At 45.3% G+C, this 17,370-nt stretch overlaps 1 protein-coding gene across 1 annotated transcript in view; it reads left to right on the top strand.

Moving 5' to 3' along the window:
• The window catches only part of RNGTT (RNA guanylyltransferase and 5'-phosphatase), a 1,492,790-nt gene that overhangs the window by 599,288 nt on the left and 876,132 nt on the right, over window positions 1-17,370 (top strand). Inside the window, exon 10 of the mRNA XM_069235480.1 lies at window positions 15,373-15,444. Within this exon, the coding sequence (XP_069091581.1) occupies window positions 15,373-15,444 (72 nt within the window). The remainder of the gene's footprint in view (window positions 1-15,372; window positions 15,445-17,370) is intronic.

Raw genomic sequence — 17,370 nt, 5'->3', positions numbered from 1 at the left:
TCTGTGTCGAATTATAGATGGTGTGTTTAATAAAACAATCAATCCATATCTGTTTAAAGGCATGAGCAAATTAAAGAGTCACCAAATTCAACTTCATATATATGTGTGTCAAATAAGTAGCTCAACATTTCTGTGGCAGTCCTTTCAACATTCTAAAGTAGATTGAAAAGTAACTTCAAAACTTAGTGGAGCAAGACAACATTGAACCGGTAAAATGGCCGACACACTGGGTTTCACCTATTCTTGTTGTAACAAAAGAACATTTTAACATTTTTGCATCTGAGTTGACATGTGTCAACCCAGTCAAGCCATTTAACACGAGAGACACCTGACACCAATGATTCATCCTTTAAATGGAGCCTGTATCTTCTCCAGCCTACATCTCCACAAGGTATTTCATCAGTTGGAGCTGAAAGAGGGTGTGAGAAACATCCCGCTGTTTACCACCTACTGCGGGTTGTATCAATACAAATGACTCAGTTTTGTCTCTCTTTTGCTATTGAAGTAATTCAAGAAGAAGAAATAAGAAAACTCATCAAATCGATTCCTAAGTGTCACTCTATTGAAGATCCACAAAGCTGTACAGGATGCTCTTCGCACACTGGATAAAACAAAAGTGTCAGTTCTGAACGACCTCTCTGAAATTCTCCACCCGCATTTTCTCAAAAGATGGCATGTGTCCTGAACCAGACAAATGTTCTACTTTTATGCCCGCACCACTAGATGAAAATTTGCCAGCGCTCTGTTCATGTCTGGGACTAGCGAGCGACTGCGCCAGATACATTCCAGACTTTGCGTTGATAAGTGCATCCCACAAGAGAACTTGTGAAAAAGGAATCCTTCTTTAAATGATTATGGAAATCTCAAACCCCATTCAGAATTTTTGCACAAAAATCACAAATGCTGAAAGTCTTGCATTCTTTGGCCTGCCTTTACACACACAGCATACGGCTGGTGCTTACACACACAACATATGGCTGGTGCGAAGCCTGTGGGCTTGAGAGCAATTCTGGCACGGAGAGATGATCCTGAAGCCCGATGACGAGTAATGACATATGTCAGCTGCAGCCTTGTAAAACCAAAACTAGCCTTCTCGCTAGCAAAGAAAAAAGGTCTTGAAGTGGTTTGGGCAGGTGAGCACTTTTGTCTCTTGTTACATGGTAAATCATTTATCATTGTAACGGACCATCAGCTATTAGTCACCGTATTTGGAAACCCGAAATTCCACCAGGAGGAGAAAAATGGGGCCTCCATCTGCATGACTGCATATTCAGGATGCCCCATTGACTTGATTAGGACAGAACTCCTGCTGACCTCATTGAATCAACCTTGCACATGAGGACTTTGAGGTGTGGAGGTAGCCACAAAGACACTGGTTAGACAAAAGGTGTGGTTTCTTTTCTTAGGTAATCAAGAGAAAAATTACACATAGGTCAAACTGTGAGTAGACACTGCTCCCCTAAGCCACTTCAGGTGTTGCAACTTCCAACACAGGTGTGGATCGAGGTTGCAGTTGACTACTTTGGACCTATAGTCACTGGGAAAGACCCATTAGTTATAACTGATGAATGCTCATGATTCCCTGTAGGTATGTATGGCTGTGCACAGCACAGTCTGTTAGGTAACCATTGTAGCACTTAACATGGCCTTCTCACTTTTGGTATTCCCAAAGTTGTGTAATAGTCTATCTTGCTCTAGAGGAGACTATGGGTAATTTACTGCCTTGCTAGGTTTCAGAAAGTGGAAATACAACCATTGTGGCATCAAGCCGATAGGATTGTTTAACGATTTGTGACGAGACAGTCCATGTTGCTGAAAGCTCATTGTCAGGAACACTGTGTCAAATTTTCTGTAATTACCTGGACAAACTGTATAGCAGAATAGGTGTGTCTTCAGATTCACTCATATTCAGAAGAATGATGTGCATGACCATCCCTCATCTAGCTGCAGAATCCTCCTCTGACTTAACACTGAAAGTGCAGTTTTGATGTACAACCTCCCATGAGAAGATGAATATATATGCCTGGCGAACAGTTCAGTCTTCGCACTTGTTGCAAGGAAGCTTTGTGGTTGTCAAGTCTTGTGGTACCCACAAGTATAATCCAAATTATAACCTTCAACCATTTGTAATCACGGACATTACTGGATTTATGGACACACCCGGAAAGATGGACACACGACCACTCGAAAATCCTCATATTTTCAAACACTGTGTTGGACTCCTGTGAAATCAAATCTGAAGTGGAATCATATTTCTTGAATAACTGCTGTGGAGAAGATGATGATGATGCAGGCTCTGAAACTGTAGGTAAAATGCCAACCATCTGTGATGGTCAGGAGCTATGTCACCCACCTTCTACTTTGTCTCTAGATTCTGAACCTGTCCCTCCCTATATTCCTCTATCTATTGTATCAGTGGATTCAAATGCCTCTTGCTGAATTTCACCTTCTTTATTTCTTGTTCCATTCACTAATCTGTCTAGGCTCAGCTAAATGGTCAAAGCTTCAGAATGCTTCAATACTTTGATAGACTAACATAGACTACAAATATAAGTTTTAGTGAGATGTAGCGTCTTTGACCCTGCTTGTCTTCTGGTCACATCACTTTCAGCATGTTTTTTGTTTTTTTTATGAGCTTTATTGAGTTTTCATTTGGTTTCCATGAGAAATGCAATACCATTATACATATGGAGAAACCATTGAAAAGATCATAACAAAATGTGTGTAACATTAATCCCCACCCACCTCCCACCAGCTCCTCTGCAACCATACCATGAAGTAGCAAGTAGACACATACATATACTATAAGTCATATTAAAATTATTCCCCACATGGGGCAGAATGGACTGTAGGCGTTTGGTCAGGGGGTTCCTGAGTATCAGAATCTTGGAATTCTGCTAGCATAATCACCCAAGCCTGTAAGTCATCTTTTAATATGTCATCAGTGTGGACATGTTTCATACCGATCTCTTCTGCTGTGGCCCATTCCGTCATATGTCTGAGCCAAGTGGCCTATGTAGGGCGGGAAGCACTGAACCAGTGTATAGCTGTGTGACATTTCACCAGGGTGAAGCCAAGCAGGACAAATTTCCTGCTTACGTTTCTTCCAGACCGGGGGGGGAATTAAACCTAGTATTACTTGTCGAATTTTCAGGGCGATCTTCTAACCTCTCGTACAACCCAGAGTGTCAGAAATGGGGTCTCTACTTGGCGGTCAGTTTACACTCTGTCCAAGTAGGGACCCTCACTCTAGTCAGGGTAAGGGAGATACCCAGCTCAAATAACCCCTGCTCACCCCCTTAGTAGCTTGGCACGAGCAGTCAGACTTATCTCGAAAGTTATGTGTAAAGCATTTGCATATAACATGCAGTAATACAGTAAAAACACTACAAAATGACCACACTAGTTCTAGAAAAATAGCTAATGTTCATCTGTGTAAAACAAGACCAAAACAAGAAAAGTCCAACAGACAGTAGTAAAGATATGAATTTTGCAAGAATTACTTAAAAATACAGTTGTTTGACATCAATAGCTCCGTCTGGGGTTATCACGGCGTTGTGAACAACAAATCCAACTGTTCAGGTTGACCGCGGGGTCGCAGGCCAGCTAAGGTGTCAGGAAGACCCGTAAGCAGTACCTTGGAAATGTAGGGCATCGTGATCCTTGCGATGAGTTCTGGAGCGCGGTTTTGCAGACATCTGCGGGTGTCAGTTCCAGAGGCCGGTGCAGCAGTCGCTGGGTCCTCGAAGAGGCACGCATTGCAAATCAAACTCCAGGCCTATGTCAAAGTTACGAGCACTGGCGTTGATGGCGTTGGGGCTGCGGTGCGAAGCGGGACGATGCGATATGCGGTGCAGACAGGTCACGGTGCTGGCAGGGGCTTGATGACGGTATCCTGCGGCGTCTGAGAGACCAGGGCTTCGGTGTGACGCGGGGTGCTGCAACGTATGGTGTCTCCAGGTTGTGGTACAGGCTGTGTCGTCGTCATTGCTGAAGCACTGTCGTAGGACCAAGATGGCGGTGCAACGCAGGGTGGGTTCCGTGTGGCAGTCATGGTGCAGACTGGGGCGTCTGACGATGCTGGAGTCGATGGCGGGGGGCTGCAGTGTGGGACGGGACAGTGCTTTGTGTACCTCACAAGCGGTATCCCCAGGCCACAGTGCAGGCTGTGGCGTTAGTGTCAGTGTAGAGCGTCGTCATCGGGGATACCAAGGCTGCGGTGTGAGCGAGGCGATATGGAGTGCAGGGCCCACAGGTCATGGTCCAACCAGCAGCTCGGTGATGGTGTCAGGTGGTGGCATCGGTGAGACCAGGGTTGCAATGCGAAGTGGGGCACGGCTCTGTGCGTCGTCGTCAGGACAAGGTGCAGGCAGCGGCGTTGACGGTGACGTGGTGGTTTTTGTTCTGTTGCAGCACAAAACCCACAGTTCCCAGTGCTGTAGGCAGATGAACCTGAAGTCTTTGATATCTCTGAGACTTCCAACAGGAGGCAAGCTCTACTTCAGGCCCTTGGAGAATCTTCACAGCAGGATACACAGCAAAGGGGCAGTACTCCTCCTCCAGCTCTTCAGCTCTCCTCCTTGGCAGAGTTTCTTCGTTATCCAGAAGTGTTCTAAAAGTCTAGGGTTTTTGGGTCCACTGCTTATACTCATTTCTGCCCTTGAAGGTAGGCAAACTTCAAAGGAAAGTGTCTGTGGTTCACAAGATACTGCCTTGCCCAGGTCTGACTCCAGACACACTCCGAAGGGTTGGAAACTGCATTGTGTGAGGACAGGCACAGCCCTATCAGGTGTAGGTGTTAGCTCCTCCCTACCCACTTTAGCCCAGGAAGACTCTTCAGGATATGTAGGACACACCTCAGCTCTCTTTGGGTCACTTTCTAGAGGGAATTCACAAGCAACCCAACTGTCAGGCTGACCTAGACATGGATTCCACCAACAGGCAGAGCCACAGAATGGTTAAGCAAGAATGTCTAAAAGTGGGATTTTCAAGCAGACAATCTAAAAATCAACTCTACCAAGAGATGTAGTTTTAAATTGTGAGTTCAGAGACCCCAAACTCCATTTTTCTATCTGCTTCCAATGGGAAAATGCACTTAAAATATATTTAAAGGCAGTCCCCATGTTAACCAATTGGAGAGATAAGCCTTGCAAAAGTGAAAACTGAGTTTGGCAGTATTTCACTATCATCACATATAAAACACACTAGTACGTGTCCTACCTTATAAATACACTGCACGCTCCCCATAGGGCTACTTAGGGCCTACCTTAGGGGTGACGTACATGCAAAAGGGAAGGTTTGGGCCTGGCAAGTGAGAACACTTGCCAGGTCGAATTGGCAGTGCAAAACTACACACAGAGACACTGCACTGGCAGGTCTGAGACATATTTACAGGACTATTTATATGGGTGGCACAATCAGTGCTGCAGGCCCACTAGTAGCATTTGATTTACAGGCCCTGAACACCTCTAGTGCACTTAACTAGGAACTTACTAGTAAATGAGATATGCCAATCAGGGATAAACCAATCACCAATACAATTTTTACAAGGAGCACATGCATCTTAGCACTGATCTGCTGTGGTAAATTGTACCGAGAAAATAAACCAGCAAGAACCAAGTCCAGCATACCACAAAAACAGGAGGTCAGAAGGAAAAAAGACAAGGGAAGCACACCAAATGATGCCAGGTCTAACACAGAGCATATGCATAAAACTGTCCATGTGGTGTTGACAATCGGGGACATGTGTCCGGGCGTGTAGGGTAAATAGCATGTAACGTTTTGGAAGACAAATAAATTTGGTGGATAAAATTGTAATGTGTAAGTTTAAATCTAGCATTTGAAATGGCCGGTCGGGTCCCCTCATATACTTGTCTCCAGTCCACTTCTGTCGTTGGGTCCATCAACAGGCCTTCCCATTTTGCCTGGATCCGGAGAGGTTTCCTTCGGAGATCCTCCCAGAGAGCTTTATAAAGGGGGAATACTAGGCATCCGCCCCCAGCCATTATAAGTAGTGTAGTAAGGAAAAGGAATTTCGGTGGTGCGTCATGGAATGTGGGCCAAATCTCCCTTACTGTGGCGCATATTTTTTAATACTGTTCCTCCCCCCACTAACCCAACCCCCAGGTAAAGATATCCCAGCGTTTGACAATCCCCGTCTCTCCACCTCATTGTCACTTCCAGCATGGTTATGTCATGTTTTTTTTCTTCTGCGGTGGGAAATGGGTGATGGCTGGAACCAGGTCGGCTTATCAGGAAGAGAACGGGCAGCACACAGATATCAATGTCTGCACTCTCCTCCTAGACTGTCTCAGCTAAGGGTCTCAGTACTGGACATCGTGCTGATATTGGAGACTGCTTGAGAACTGATTCTTTGATTCAGACTGCAAGTAAATTATTAGGGCGAACAAACATCATCACTATTTCTATGCTTTATTGGTGAGTGGACTGTGTGAAATCATGACATCATGGTGTGCTGCTTGAAGGATACCACGCTTGTGCATTTAATGCATGATGTACAAGATTGCAGTATGCGGATATTGCTACGTTGAAAAGTGAGAGCAAACATGAACCCGAAAGGGCTAGGAAACAGTGGCTGTCTTGATATTGAGCCATACTTCTAAGTTTCTTTTGAGGTGCATTTATTTGTGACTCTAATGATGTGGGTGACCTGTCCTTTTTCTTATTTATGCGTTGTTTTGACAAACTGTAATGATATGACTGTAGAAAAGCTGAATATTAACTTTTGTTAGCTTTTATAAAGTAGCAATTTTCTAATGTCACTGAAACCTTATATGTGCCAGTCATTCAGTTGCATTGCGATCAGGAGCGGAAACACAATAATGCTGTGCAAGAGGAGTCAGTCTTTGTATTTTGATTTGTAGTTTAGCACAACTTGCCCTGAGATCTTAGGCTGAAGTGATCCTTTCCTGGTTGCATGTGAACAACAGCTAACCAAGTTTAATGTTCAATAAGCATTCTATTTATCCCTTTGCTCAGTGCCCCACAAGACTTAAGCTTTACCTCAAGGAAGAGACGTAAGTAGACCGAAACGTTGTCTTAGGTTGCTTGTCTTTGCATCTGGAAGAGGGACCTGAACATCCAGTTCAGGATGGACTAACTGTTGGAGAAGGATCTTGACTGCTCTCTGTTTAGAGCCGGAATAGTGTGAAAAAAATGGTGGACTGAAATGAGGCCCCAAACGATCGCTGGTGGCAGAGATTAATTCAAGCATTCATTTCTTCCTTTTTATTTGTCTTAAGTCGATCCTGGCACCAATTGGTCTAACAAAAAATTCAGGAATGGCAGATCCTGTACTGGAGCTTTGTAAATATTTTTTGTCTGAATTATATAATACCATACTATACATAACTGCTGCTTTGCTGCTGTTCTGTACCGAAAACACTTACCTGATTTTTAAGTTGTCAATTGTGCATCCAGTACCAGTCTTCTTGTTAATATTGATTAAGATCGTAGATGTCATGGGTTGAGGAAATTTTGTTTTGACAACAAAACACAACCACAGTACAAAGAATAATTGAGTATTAGATATCCCCCCCCATATCGTCTGTAATACTCCCACTACTTGCCCCATATCTTCCCATGTTTACAGAGATAGCCCTGGATTTCGTAGATGGGTTGTTTTTGTTTAGCACACCAAGCCACCCTTCTTTGCCACTCTGCCACAGTGAAGGACTCGGGGCCCTCTAGCTGCAACCAATATCCCGTTTGGCAACCATTGTAGTAACACCAATAATGATATGCTTTATTATCTGTCTGCCCATACCTTCCAGGAGCCCCAGAAAAGCACTCCTAGGAGTAAGGTCCAAGGGATGGCCCAAGACTGATGAGAGCTCCCTCACTATCCCCTCACAATAGGGCACCAGTCTTGAGCAGGACCAGGCCACAATAAAAAAAATCTGCATTTGGCCAAGAGTACCGGAAGCAGTTGGCCAGGTGGATCCTGCAAGCTTGATGAAGCAGGTGGGTCTGTGGATGTAGGTAATGAAACTGGACCAGCAGAAGGTGCATGGAGATGGCCACTGTCTGGGGGGGGGGCGAAATATCCTAACCTCGCTCCACTTCGTCTCCTCAAGCTTCCCACCCAAGACTCCAAGCTGTGTCTCAGCCTGGGGAAACGGTCTGAGGCATTGACGACTAAGGATCAATACAGTTGTGCAATGGCTCCCCCCTGTAGTTTACCCATCAACAATTTAGTCTTACATGGCTGAACTGCGGGAGTTGGAGGGGTGGAGGAGAACACTGACAGACAGCTCATGGCTCAACTGCATGTATTTATATGAGTACCTGCCCAGGCTTCCGCTAAGGTAGGTAATGCCTATCTTATCTCACTTTACAAAACCTTCCACACCTGCAGTGTGTTGCAATTATGTCACCTGCAAGAGGGGATTACCCCATAAGCCTGAGGTCCCAGCCCACAAAGTGAAGGGCCGTACATCAACATAGCAGCACGGCCCGGGTGGGCTCTGGAAGGGAGCGATGAATCAGGGTCACATAAAACGGGCCCAAGAACCCATCAAGGCCAAGCAAAGTCAATTCTGTACAGTAGATCGTGTCATCCCAACCCCCATGAAGCCAGTTATTAATCACCACCAAGGCTAGGTAGTAACAATACTAATCAGCCATACCCATCCCACAGTCATAGGAGGATTGCCAGCTGTTAATAAAAGCTGCCTGCCCAAAGTAAAGTACGGATCGTAGAGGTGAGGGATTGATACCACCACCTGGGAATTAGTTGGGGAAAGTTCAAAACGACATAAAGAAGGGAAGAATCATCATTTTAAAAAGCACCAGCCTTCCCAAGACAAGGAGCAGGAAACGTCTCCACTTTTGGAGGTCCATCCTTATTCGTGCAACCAGAGAGGTCAGATTAAGGCTCCATGTCCGGTCCGGTAGATGCGAGATGTAAATGCCAAGGATCATTGGAGCAGAGGGATCACCGAACTCCAAGAGCAGACACTCAAATCACCTAAAATAGAGACCAACAGGGATTTGGATTTGTTCACCCAGACTACGGAGGACTCCTCATAAGTTGCAAGGATTTCTAAGTATTATGGACCTGTGGTCTGCGAGTTCCCTAAGAAAAGCAATTTGTTGTCCACGTGCAGCACAATGCATTCCTCCGGGCCATCATCCCACAACCATCCCCTGCCCACAAGCGTTACACCTAATTAGGCATGCCAAGGGCTCAAGAGCCAAAGCAAATAAAAGGGGGGAAGGAGGCAGTCCGACTGGGTCCATCTACAATTAGGGAAGGGGGAAGAGAGGATTCCATTTACCTGAACCTGGACAGCTAGGCAGGCCCATAGGAGGCCAACAAGAGTATCAGCTTGAATCCCCAGCCCAGCCCTCTCTAGCACAGCACTTAAAAAGGACCTATTGACTGCGCCAAAGGCCTTCTCAAAATCCACTAGGAGCAGGATCGAAGGGCACGAAGGCAATATGTCTGGGAGAGGGCCACCTGGGACCCTCTGTATGCAGTGCAGAGGACTGCAGGCTGGCACAAAGCCACATTGGCCCAGATGTGTCAGGTAGGGCAGGGCACATTGAAGCCGATCAGCCAGGACCTTGGCAAAACATTAATCTCAGCGTTAATAAGGGAGATGGGTCTGTATGTGGTACATTTATCCAACAGCTGCCCTGGTTGGGGATCACCACAATTGTGGTTGAATCCAACCCCAAAGGGAAAGCCCCCAACTCAGCTGCTTAACTGTACATTTTCATCAGATGGGGAAGCAAAAGAACCTGGAGCCTCCGATAGCATTTGACTTGGAACCCATCAGGGCCCAGAGTCTTGCCTGAATATCAGGGCCTGAAGTCTTGGCTGTGGACATACCCATTAGCACCTTCCCAATTTGCTCAACTGTAAGCAGCTGCTCAAGCTCCCTGGCTAATGCAGGGAAAAACAGAGGAGTGCGGAATAGTACGCAGCACAGGATGTGCAACCTCACCGGGAGACTAGGCCGACTTTCGGGCAAAGTGCGAAATTAGTCTGCGAAGAATTGTGCAGTGTCAAGGGCCTGCTTGTACAAGCACCCCCCAACGCCCCTGATCATAGGGACCACCCTGGAGGCAGCCAGTAACAAAGCTTCCATGGCTCGTCCCAATGCTCATAAACCCTCTGGGTCAACGCCCTCCAGCACTGCCAGGACTCCTGTAGCGAGATTTGCTGCAAGCAAGTTTGTGCCAGTGTCAACCAGGGATCAAGATCGGCACAGGACTACAGCTGTGCCCGCCATTCCAGATCAAGGATCTGTTTCTCTGTGGTCGCAATCTGCTCTAGCTTCTGAGAAAACGTCCCAAAAAGTTGGTCAAAAATTGACTATGGGTAGCTCTTCTCCCGATCAGCGCTTGCTGGCGCAGAAATAAAAGAAGTGACGTTAGCGTGCCAGGGGCAACCAGCGGTCAATTCAGTCCACCACCTCTCTGGCAGCCACAGCCTCCAGACCCTCCTAATCTGCCATCATACTTTCATGAGCATCCAGTTTGGCGCAGGATTCGCCATCACCTGCCCCACCAGCAGTCCATAACGTAGGACTGCTAGATTCTGTAGATCGTCTAATGTGACTACTCCTCTACCATCATGCCACCCTCTTACGACAGGCTGACGGGAGATCTGTCTATTTTCCTCCAGGAAGTCACCGCTCTCTTGGCCAAAAAACCTTATAGAGGGTACACATGCCAGAGGTAGGTTGTGGTTGTTATTCCTGCTACTTTCTGGTGCCAAAAAAGACGAAATTCTCCATCCTGTCCTAGACCTACAGCCCCTCAACTACTACTTCAAGCAGGAGATGTTTAAAATGCTCAGGTTAGCTCAGGTTCTGTCTGCCCTGGATGGTAGCATTGGACTTGCTGAACACACTTTTCCACATTCCCTCCAGTCTGCTCACAGGCGTTAACCTGTGGCGGTAGGCCACAAGCATTTTCAGTTTGCTGTGTGCCCTTTTGGCCTCATGAGCACCCTCCAGGTGTTCACCAATCTGATGGCGAGGGTTGCAGGTCATCTGTAGAAATTAGAGGTGGCAGTCTTCCCCTATCTCGACGACTGGCTGTTGAAGGCTGACTCACCCTAGACTGTTACAGCAGACCTCTTGCATTCGCTCGGGTTCACTATAAACATGCAGAAGTCACAACCGATTCCCTTTCATCAGAGCTGTTCCGGACACAGTGCAGTTGCAGTTTTATCGTTTCCAACAGCAATTCCATGATATTGAGGCTATGATACTGATGTTTCAACTTCTATCTTGGATTTCGGTGTGACAAACTCTAAAGCTGTTGAGACTCATGGCCTCCAGCATCCTGCTGGTGACACATGCGTGATGGAATATGTGGGCTCTGCAGTGGGACTTGAAGTTCCAATGGGTGCAGCATCAGGGGAATCTCTCTGACATGGTCTAGATTGTGGCAGGAACTGCTAAAGACCTGCAGTGGTGGCTAATGAACCGCAATTGGGTCAGTGACAGACCCCTCTCCCTTCTCCAGCTATATCTCACAGTAGTGACAGATGTGTCACTTCTGGGATGGGGTGACCATCTGGGAGAGGTGGAGACCTGAGGACTCTGGTCTCCGGCGGAATCCATACTCCACATCAACTTGTTAAAGCTCCGAGCAATCCGACTGAGCGGAGGCTAGTGCTGATGTTCATGGAGAACACCACTGGCATGTGGTACTGCAACAAGTGGGGTGGGGTCGTGGACCCTTTGTCAAGAGACTCTACATCTTTGGACATTGCTGGAACATCAGCGTATACCCCTGTACGTTCAATCCCTGGATGGCGCTCTGCATGCCAGGGCATATGAACTCAGCTGAAGATGCCTAGTAGATCACAAATGACATCTCCATTTGTAGGTGGTGCAAAGTCTATTTTAGCAGTGGCGAGAGACTTGGATAGATCTGTGCGCCACTGCTGAGAACGCACAATAGCAGCAATGTTGCGTGCTGGAGTATCCAAGACAGCTCTCGCTCAGAGATGCTTTTCGTCTAGAGCGGAGCTCAAGCCTCCTGTACGCCTTTCCACCCATACCACCCCCTGTCCAGAGTTCTTAAGTGTTTCTTGTGGCTCCAGACTTGACACGTAGAGTCTAATACCTCAAGCTACCGATCATGGCCATCGATCCTTTATCAGGCTGCCCCTTCGAGAGGATCTCTTGCAGCAACAGGGGAAAGTTCTCCACCCAAACCTATCCAGTCTCTGCCTTCATGCGTGAAGATTGAGTGGTGGAAGTTGATAGCTTTTGACCTTCCCCTCCAAGTCTGTGATGTCATTAAAACGGTATGCGCCTGCCGTTGAAAAACATTTGTGGAGTGACGTGCAGAAAATCAAGTTTATCCCCTTTCTGACCCCCTTCCTCAAGTTCTCCTTTTCATACTTTTCTCTTGCCCAGCAGAGCTCTGTATTGGGCACTCTCAAGGGCTACTTTTCTTCTATCTCTTCTTTTTTTGTGCGGTTGCCTGACTTGCCATCCTTCAAGTCCCCTAGTGTAAATAGGTTTCCAAAGGGTCTTGTACATCTCTTTCCCCCTTCACCATTTATCTTGCCTCAGTGGCACCTTAATCTTGTGCTACCATTCTTAATGTCTCTTTATAATTGTCCCCTTAGACTCCATACAATCAAAACAGCCTTCCTCGTGGCCATCAGATCTCCCCAAAGAGTGAATGAGGTTCAGGTCTTGTCATCCAGGCCTCCTTACCTCACTGTCTATCCTGACAAACTGATGCTTCTTAAAAAAGCCTCCTTTTTTTCAAAAGTGATCAGTCCATTTCCTGCAAGCTAATCCGTCACCTTGCTTACTTGTTAATCTCTTCCATGTCCCTGTAAAGAAGAGGAGCGACTGTTATCGTTCTACTTTGATCAAGTAGAAGAGTTCTGGGTGGACAACCAAATCTTCCTGGGGTATGTGTGAGCTAAGAAAGGTCGGGCCATGCAAAAGAGGACCGTCTCCAGATGGGTCGTACTCAGCATTAAGATCTGCTAAGCATTGGCCAAAAGGCAACCTCCTGTGGGCTTGCAAGCTCATTCAACTGGAGCTAAAGCTGCGACCACTGCATTTGCACGTGGAATTCCGGTTTTGGATATCTAGCAACTTGGGGCTCTTTACATACGTTCAGAATGCACTACTCCGTAGGCAGTCAGATCCGTAGGGATGGGCCCTTAGCCCGTTCGGTCCTGCAAGACTTCTTCATTTGAAATTAGTCTGCAGACCCACCTCCCAAAATGGTATTACATGGGTATCTGTTCTAAAGTAAGGAATTTGCAGCTAGAAGTCTGTATCAGATTAACAAGTTACTTACCTTCGGTAACACCTTATCTGGTATATCTAGGTGCACATTCCTTACTGACCTATCTATCCTCCCTGTTCTGCAAATGTACATATAAGGGCATGGCTGTTCCCTTCCAGGCACCTAGTTTTCCACACCAGTGGCGAGTGTCCTTCATGGCTCTGTGCTTCTGGCATGAAAAGTTATGAAAAGAAACTGACTTAAGCATGCCTGGGTGGCGCCTATATAGGTGCCACAGACATTATTTCTGGCGTAGACAATGCAGGCGATGCATGCAGGGCCGAACAATGCCACTAACTGGCGCGCCAGAGTATTGTTCATGAAAATCATTCCCGATCCAGTATGGCGCGTGGGGATATTCTAAGGCAGGCAATCTGCAGCTGGATATGATCTCTACCAGATAAGGCGTTACCAAAAACAATTGACTTGTTCTTTACGTTCCAAGACAGCAGCTTAACTGCTACCATAGGAGCAGGGAGTCTGGAGGCCACAGGCCAGGAATGAGGACGCAGGTGGGCCTGGGTTCACCACAACATGAGGGGCAATATCCATGTATCATCCGACCTGTCTGCTGGCTCACACACAACTCTCCCTGGCCCACCGGACAGCGTTTTATCAGGCCGCCCACTGTAAGGCAGGTTCAGCGAGGCGGCTGGGAGCATCCCTAACTTGCGGCTGCCTCTTGGCTGCCATAGCTCCGCCCGCACCTTATTTTAATTGTACATCTTTTCATGAGCAGAAAAGATAGGCTTAAGCAGAACTGTATTTGGTTGCACAGGGACTTAACATTATTATTTCCAATGTTGAAAACATGTATACAGTAACAGTTAAACTACAATGTATTGTGTAAACTATATGAGGCATTGTGTTTATATAATGAATTGACTCCTAGTCTGCCGTACATGTGGGGCTAGGTGGAAAACAAGTTCAACCCTATCAGATATTGCAATTCTGCCTCAGTAATTACATTTTTATAGTCATCCTACATCTGTGTGTAGTCATGAATCCTAACTCTTTAAAGCTCAGATTTATGATCCAGTGTTAGACCACATTTCAGGGCATCCTTTCATTCTGGGCTCTGCCATCAATCCACTCCAGAGGTTGCAATTAGCTGGGCTGAAATCATTCTTCCCAGCTATGTCTAGCCATGTGCCACATAGAGATTTCTATGATATTATTTTTGTTTCATCATCTTAGTACATAAGTCCTTTATCTAGAGCCCTCGTTCGGCGTACTCCCCATAGCTCTCATCCTAGCGGCTTTGACAGCCTGTCTAGAGGCTTCTCTTTCAGTTACTGCTGTACCGTGTGGGTGATGGCAGGGTACTTACATTTCCAGTCTTGGAGAGCTGGGAGAATACAATGCACATTATAATGGCTAAAGTTGTATTTTCACTACAGAGTTAATGGGGTTTGCTGTCTTTAACACTCCATTACATTCAAACTGATATATATCGTTACCTCAGCTGCCTAATTCTCAGAGCATGTCATACACATTACATTGATGAGGCCCGACAAGAATGAAAGGCAAAAGCGGCTGTCAAATGTCTTAGAGAATTTACCACTTTTTTTTAACATGAAAAGGTATGTTCAGGTTCGCCGCTGGCTCAGACTGCAATATCGATCCTGACTTCGTCCAGGGTTTTAACGCAAAAAGATGGATGTTCCGCCGTGAACATTTATCTGTCTCCCAGTGCCAGCTGTGCTCGCTGCCATTGCTGGCTACGTTTCGAAGTTTAATCATGACTTATGACTATTTTTTACAGACTTCACAATGTGCTTATTTCTTCAAAAGAATTCATTTGAAAAAGTACCATACAGTGCGCACAAATTCAAATTTTCATAGTTGACAAAAGGTTACGTTTTTGCCGATTGTAACATGATCGCTTCGTTCACCTCATTTTAGAGCCACACTGGCAATATTTGCCAATTTCATACTAATACCATAACTCTAAGGCTATTTCAGACCTGGGCATGGTTAAGGAATATTTGTGTGTATCTGTAGGTTGTCACTGATTACTATCTCCGAAATCGCTTTCTACTTACATCTTAAAATAAATTTAATTTGTTTTAGGAGATGATCGTTGACAAGGTAAAAGGACAAGTGGTTCCTCGGTACCTGATATACGACATCATCAAATTCAGTGTAAGTACCTACCGCCTCCATTATAATTTGTCTTGAACTTGTTAGTCACGTTTAATAAGTCTCCTCTACAAGGAAGTCAATGTTCATGTAAGATTGCCCTGTCCTCTGTTAATTGCATGCTATTCCTGAAATGTATACCAGATTAGAAGCTCTTCTCATTTTGCGCTCTCGGCAATCAATATGAATTGAGTAAAAGTGGATGTGGTGGCAGGGAACAACAAGTAAAGATGGAGTGAAGATTTCACCTCAAATGTGAAAAGGCATTGACGAAACGAATAGGTCTAGCCGTGGCAAGCTGGGGCGCTTCTTCTTCTAATTTTTTTGTTTGTCTTTTATTTTTCTCGTAAGCTTATGCAACAAAAATTAAAAGGAAAAAAGAAGCATATATCGAGCCTAAGAGTGCTGTCACGTTCTTAGAATAACAATTTGAAATTTTAAATAACCATTCAGTGTTGTGACCATTTTCTTAGTGATTTATAAAACACCAGCCTTTCAGTTATGCCATACATCTTATTTTATTATAGGTAAAACTAATTCATCATCCAGTCAAGCGCTCAAACTTGGTACAGAGTTACTATGTCACTTGGACACTTTATAACAAACTTTATAAAGGAGACCGAAGACAAATCCTTCTGAAATGTGTAGCATGCTCATATTGCTACCCTTCATCCTTCTAATTGGGCATCTGAAGTGTGGGCAAATAAATAGCCAGTATTTAAATTGATATAAAGTTACATGTAAAATGAAAAATACACACTTTGAATCACCTTTGTCACTGAAGAGAGAGGAGTTATTTTTATGTAGACATTCACTCTATCACTCACAATAAAGGGAGCTTATGAGTACAGTGGGCTGACCTGTTGCCCCCCCTCTCCCTCTCCCGCAGTATGCTCTGGTGGGTGGGGGCAACATGTGAACGACAGTTTGACACAGCAGTGAATTCAGCCCACTGACCAATTGCCTTTCTATGTATATATGGTATATATGTGTGATATGTTTGGAAAAACAATAGTCTAGCTAGGCAGCTACAACTGTCTCAAAGGGTAGATCTAAAATGTGCTACTTACCATTGCAGTGGTTTGGGGGTTAGGATTGCCTAAAGGAGTTATCTGAAAATGTCTATGAAATGTGTACTTTGCATATAATACCATACGTCATACTGATCATATGATTTGGATTGGGTGAACGATTTTTAGGTCTTGCTTAACAGCGCGCATGCACTGTTTGCTGCGAGGGGTATTGGTTACAGTTAAGGGCATGGGTGGGGCTTCAGCCTGGCCTGTAGTGTAATGCGCTCAGAAGCTGCTGTTTAAGGCAGTCACTAGAAATCCACCTGTTAAAGTCGTCAATTTGCATTCTTCTAACTATGTTAAGCCATTCTTACTTAAGTGTTTTACCAGTCATCATCCTTTTGTAATTCACCCCTTTCTGTATTGCGTAAATAATCGTAGCAATCATAGCTTGACTTACAGCTCTTTTAGAAGTATTTACTGTTTTACGCTGACATTTTCACCCTTTAAATGTAGGGGCTTTGACTTCCTATGATTGCTGATGCCTAGCAAGCTACATGCATGTTTTTTCCAACTTGTTGCATGGATGGCCGCTGTTTTCCTGTAAAATCTTTGTACCGGGAGCTTGTAATATTTGACTTGGGTAATTCCGTTTTGAATGCTGTTACAATCATATTGATTATTGTCCCATGATGGTGGGGTCATGACAACTTCTTCGGAGGCTCTCTCTAATTGCACATTTTTTTTATTTTAAGGTGGTATATTGTGTACCTGCATATGCAACTTTATTTTAGTTGTGTGTAGCAAAGAGGTGTTAATAGACAAATCACACACACTCAGCTGGATGGACTCCTGTGGAGGTGGCACCAGTGGCCTTTGGGCTCCCCACAGTCTATGGAACAAGCAGCACTGAAAT

This window comes from Pleurodeles waltl, chromosome 5, assembly GCF_031143425.1.
Source record: "Pleurodeles waltl isolate 20211129_DDA chromosome 5, aPleWal1.hap1.20221129, whole genome shotgun sequence".
Taxonomy (NCBI): domain Eukaryota; kingdom Metazoa; phylum Chordata; class Amphibia; order Caudata; family Salamandridae; genus Pleurodeles; species Pleurodeles waltl.
The sequence above is the reverse complement of the archived record's forward strand: the minus strand, read 5'-3'. Positions and strand labels throughout refer to the sequence as shown.